The 5,039-nt window shown below is 39.4% G+C and overlaps 1 protein-coding gene and 1 long non-coding RNA gene across 2 annotated transcripts; one reads left to right on the top strand and one right to left on the bottom strand.

Annotated features, from left to right (window-relative positions):
- The first annotated feature begins 322 nt into the window (after nucleotides 1–322).
- On the top strand, nucleotides 323–1,113 carry LOC127303968 (uncharacterized). The gene is made up of 3 exons (XR_011746056.1): nucleotides 323–415; nucleotides 525–787; nucleotides 902–1,113. It is a non-coding gene; the product is annotated as an uncharacterized lncRNA (long non-coding RNA).
- A 670-nt stretch (nucleotides 1,114–1,783) lies between these two features.
- LOC127303969 (protein FAR1-RELATED SEQUENCE 5-like) lies at nucleotides 1,784–4,285 on the bottom strand. Its single transcript, XM_051334685.1, has one exon. It carries the CDS (start codon nucleotides 4,283–4,285, stop codon nucleotides 1,784–1,786), a length of 2,502 nt encoding a protein of 833 aa, XP_051190645.1.
- Between the last annotated feature and the right edge of the window lie 754 nt (nucleotides 4,286–5,039).

The raw sequence follows: 5,039 nt of genomic DNA, 5'->3' as shown, positions 1-5,039 counted from the left end.
ATGGTGGCAGAACCAAGCACCTGTTGAACAAAGAAAAAATTATTGACTATGGTACCTTCTTCATCTATCTCCGCGACTTGGCAGATTCAATCAAGCCAGATGGTTGGATAAGCAACTCAACATTCGAGATAGGTTTACTTAGTATGTCTGAGGAGATGGCCAAGCAGAAAAAATTCCTGATGCCACTAAGGCTTGCTGTAAGTAGAATCTTTTATATCTTTGCTTGATGTACCTTTCTCATTATATTCTGATCTACTTTCGATTTTCTTCTTCCTTTTCCCATTTTCCTAACCGACTTTCTTCATTCACATCACTTGTGCAGACCAAACTAAGGGAACCATCATGCCACTTAGATAAGGAGGTGCAGAAAGCATTTGAATGCAAGCCTACATACCGGCTAGACCACAAAGATATGGTTAGTTTGTAATTTCATTTTAATTACTTCTTCCTTTTGATGCTTTTTTTTACACCCAGTAGCTTGTGTGACACCTATATTTTTCCCTACAACATCCCCTTTTTTGCAGATATTGTTCTCTGTCCTCCAAAATCTCACTCCTGATCTCAAAATTATGAGTGGACACTATTACTTAATCGTGCTAAATTTGAAGGCTGGGAGGTTCGAAGTAATGGATTCAATGAGGAAGGAGGGAGACAAGTTACTTATGCAAGATGCTAGAAATATCATTGGAAGCATCAAGCACTTCTGGCAAGCTAACTATAGCGCCTCAAATATTGACATCTCCAAATACATGACTGTTCATATACCAACTCCAATGCAGAAGACAACGTTAGTACAAACTCTTGACTTCTGTCATTCCATATACCAATTCCATTGTCATTTCAATTCTTTTTGCATTTTGGGAAAAAGTTTTGATGAACTTTTTGTTTTGCTTGTTCCAAGTTACGATTGCGGCTACTTCGTCTTGAAGTTCATTGAATCTTGGGATGGAAGGAGGTTACTGCCATTCTCACCCTACGACATGCCCGCACTAAGGAAGCTTTACCTCAAGAGATGGATGGCTACTGAAAGAAACCTCATCAACTGGGATGAACTGCTCTTCCCAAATTGATACAAAGGTACATTCTGTTTTTTTACAGAATGCTACAATGCTATCTTTTTGTATCTTATCTGTTGTGGTGGACATGAATACAATCTCTAAAAGTTTTGTCTTATCATATTTAAGTGAAAAAAGGCTGTATCATTTGATTTTTTTCAGAAGTTGTATGTGTTGTACTACATTTGCTATCTAATATTTACATGCAAAGGTTCTAAATCCTTCTCTTTTTTTCTCAATGGCATGTGTGTTCTATTTCAACCTAAATACGTTTGTGCAAGTAGTTTTATGCACATGATGTCCTCAACAGCTTTGAAAACTCACAGAATATGAGAAATAAGTCGATAGGAACTTAATTTAGGCGTCGGTTAGTTTCTTCAAATAGACACATGAAAGCAACATCAGTATGTTTGGTCCATACTATTCCAAAATCAACTTAGTTGCAAACACGAACTAAGAAGCCGCTTCAGATTTAATTTTTGGACACACAAAATAATAAGTCCGACCATGCAACTTAGAACCATAGGAACTTAATTATTACATCTGCTAGTCTCTTGACCACTTCAGAACAAAACTTCACCAATTTTGTCATCACAAAAATTACAACCAACTGACACAAAAATTTCGAACCAGCAACCAACTTACACAAATATTTGCAACCAGCCAACAGAAACTACAGTTTTAGTTTCATGCACGCATAGTGTGTAGCCATTTCATGTTCGCAACATCTACACCATGTCACGGAAAAAGTCTATTTCCTTTTGCTCTGGCCCTGGGGTAAGCTTTGAGGGGCATGTAGCTGCAGTGTGATGAATAGAACCACAAACAGTGCACTTCACGGATTTAGAAGACTTCAAGTGGAGACCAGATTTCTTTCTTTTTTCTCCTGGACGCCCTTTAGTGGTAGTGTACACAGGATCCTCAACATGATCAAATCTGGAAGAACTTCCTTGTCCAGGATCACCACTGTTTTGTACACCTGGTGAGTCACCTTCAGTGGTACCAGCGGTCTTCTTTTTTTTCCGTTTCGCCGAGTCGGAAGCTTTCATTGCTTTCAACTCCTTCTCCAGAGCGGCGATGTATTTATCTGCTACAGCTGTTGCTTTCTCTGAAGTACATGCAATTTTGGCTACACTTGTAAAATCATTGCATAACGTTCCATACCGTAGCAACTGCCTTTCTTTGTTATTCATTTTCCTATCAGCTGGCACTTTAGGCAAATCCATCTTTTCCACCACGATTGTTTCCTGGGGTACTCTCCATCTGTTTAAAATGTATTTCTCTGGAATGTAGTCAATTACACCCAATTGTACCATAACTCTCATTATATGGCAGCACAGCAGCCCGTCCCTACTAAACTTGCAGCACTCACAACTGTAAGTTTCTATCGCAAAGTTAGCGTCAACCCTGTATCTTTTCCGCCCATAACCAAAGACTGAATGCTTAATTGGAACAACATCAAATTTTTCTGCATCAAGCTGTTGTACATTGTAGGATGTCACTTTCCGAATCTCAGCACGGAAACGTAAGTATATGGGTCGTGTATAAACATTCAAAGCTTGCTCTTCCAGAGGGAAATCTCCCCAGACCCTAACAGTTTTATCTTCATCCTTAAACTCAACAGAGTCCTCTGATACATCAATTTTTTCCTGCAACTTCAAGTACTGTTCAAAGAAATTGTGCAGGCTATTGTGCGGGTCAATGTTCCTTTTCAAAACAGCATTGAAACCCTCACTGCGAGCAGTAGTCTGTAGGAACGGGAAGAACCGGTCCATAAAGTAGGCAGGGACAAATGTACGTCTGATACGATAGAGGTCACTCAAATCTGTGTTGTCCGCAACATTGTGTTTGACTATCATATCTGCCCACCTACCTTCAAATTCCTCAACTGCCATGCTGTAGTCAATAATTTCATTCAATTCATTCCTTAGATCCTCATGCTTAGACATGAAATTACCAAGTACAGGTTGCGCATTTTGCATAATGTGCCACCTACAGTTCCTGTGACAACAATCAGGAAATTTTTCCAGAATAGCAGTTCGCATGGCTGCATCTTGATCAGTTATGATGTTTTGCGGTTGGACGCCACCCATAGCTTCAAGAAACTCCTCAAAAAGCCATACAAAACTCTCAACATTCTCGTTCCGAAGGAAACCGCAGCCTAGTTGTATAGTTTGACCATATCGGTTAATACCAACGAATGGGGCAAAGGGCATGCCATACATATTGGTCATGTAGGTAGTGTCAAATGACAAGCAGTCGCTATAGTTTTTGTATGCAGCTATAGCAGCTCCATCCACCCAGAATATGCGGTCAACCTTGTCTGCATGATCAGTATGTAAGTTGAAGTAGAAATCAGGATCATCCTTCTTAATCCTTGCAAAGTGAGCTAACAGCAGCGACATGTCTTTATGTGAGTGCTCGTTATCTATCTTAGACATTAAGTTGCTCACATCTTTACTGTCGTACGGAACATTGCCTAGACCTCCATATACTTCTGCCATAATCCGCATGATCCTTCCTGCTGAGAGACTGACCTTATGCAATAGTCTCACAAAATCCTTTTCCTCCTTAGGAATTCCTTTATGAGACCTTAAGTACTTCTTCAACGAGAATTTCTTTATTAATTTGTGATTGTGCTCCTCAATGAAGTATGTTACATGCCACTTCTTCCCTTTCCTTCTTACTCTCATACGAGCCTTGCATTCTGTTTTCTTAGTGATGCTCCGGTTCCTTTGCCTAACTGGAGGTACATCTAGTTGATTTATATCCTCATTTTTCCCACTCTTGTTGCAAACAAAAAGCTGCTTGTCCTTCTGTCCATCAATGGTCGAGTTCTTCGATGTACTACACTTGATGGAAAAACCAACTTGATGAGCATATCTGTTGTAGTGCAACTTTGCCTCATCCCAAGATTCAAACATCATGCCTGGGTAAGGTGTCTGGATGTTAGTTTGACTACATGGTGTTGACTGGACTTCTTCGTCATCATCATCACCACCATCTGAGTCATCACTCGACAATGTTTGTCCAGTTTCAGCTTCTGTATCAGCAGATACATTTGTGTTGCTACCGCTTGCATGCTTACTACCATCTGCTTCTTTTCTTACATCACCGCTGCTTGTCATCCTTGCATTACTGCCAGATAAACCACCCTTTTCCAAATTTTCTGAATCACTCAAAGCCTCAATTGCTACTTCATTCAGATCAAGTCCACGACGATCATCCATATCTGTAAGGAAGAAACACAATTGTAAAATAATAAAACAGGGAGGGGCATGTAAATTGCTGAACATAGTGTCAATTTTAATATGTACTTATTCAAGAAATAAATTTTGATTAGCTCAACCTTACAAAATGGCTGCATTCTAACATAATTTTTCTACTTGATGTTCTTACAGGTTATATGCAAGAAGCTAAAGCAGAAGTGTTTAGAACCAAGGTGAAACATGCTTCTGATGCTGCATCTGAAACTCAAAGCTGTAAAGATCATGTTGCTGCTCATGTTGCTGTTGTATATTCTCTACCTAGTACAGAATGTAGTTTGCCTTACTTAGATGCTACTGCGAGAAGGCAGTGCTCCATCATCATGACATTCTATATCACTAGTTCTTACATGCGTAGTTATTTTGTGCATCGTTTTTTTTTACAATGTCCTGAAAATTACATGCATGGATCATCATTGCTGATGGACCTGCAGTTGACTGAGCATGAGAAAGTATTAATGCATCTGGTGAAAACTTGCATCTGGTGATCCACTCTATTCAGTTTTGCATCAAAGCATGACAAAGCTATTTTTTTACATGCTATTTTGGAGTTGATTATACTGATCTTACTAGGTAATGTACTGCCATATGATTTTCCAGTGCTAGAATGTAGGAAAACTTGCTCACAGATTTACATGCTACTGCAAACATCAGTTATTTCTACATGCTACTGCCATATTGGAACCATTCTGGTTTGCATGTTACCCAGTAAGAACAA

The sequence above is a fragment of the Lolium perenne genome, chromosome 5 (assembly GCF_019359855.2).
Source record: "Lolium perenne isolate Kyuss_39 chromosome 5, Kyuss_2.0, whole genome shotgun sequence".
In the NCBI taxonomy this organism is placed as follows: domain Eukaryota; kingdom Viridiplantae; phylum Streptophyta; class Magnoliopsida; order Poales; family Poaceae; genus Lolium; species Lolium perenne.
This window is presented reverse-complemented; position numbering and strand designations above follow the sequence as displayed.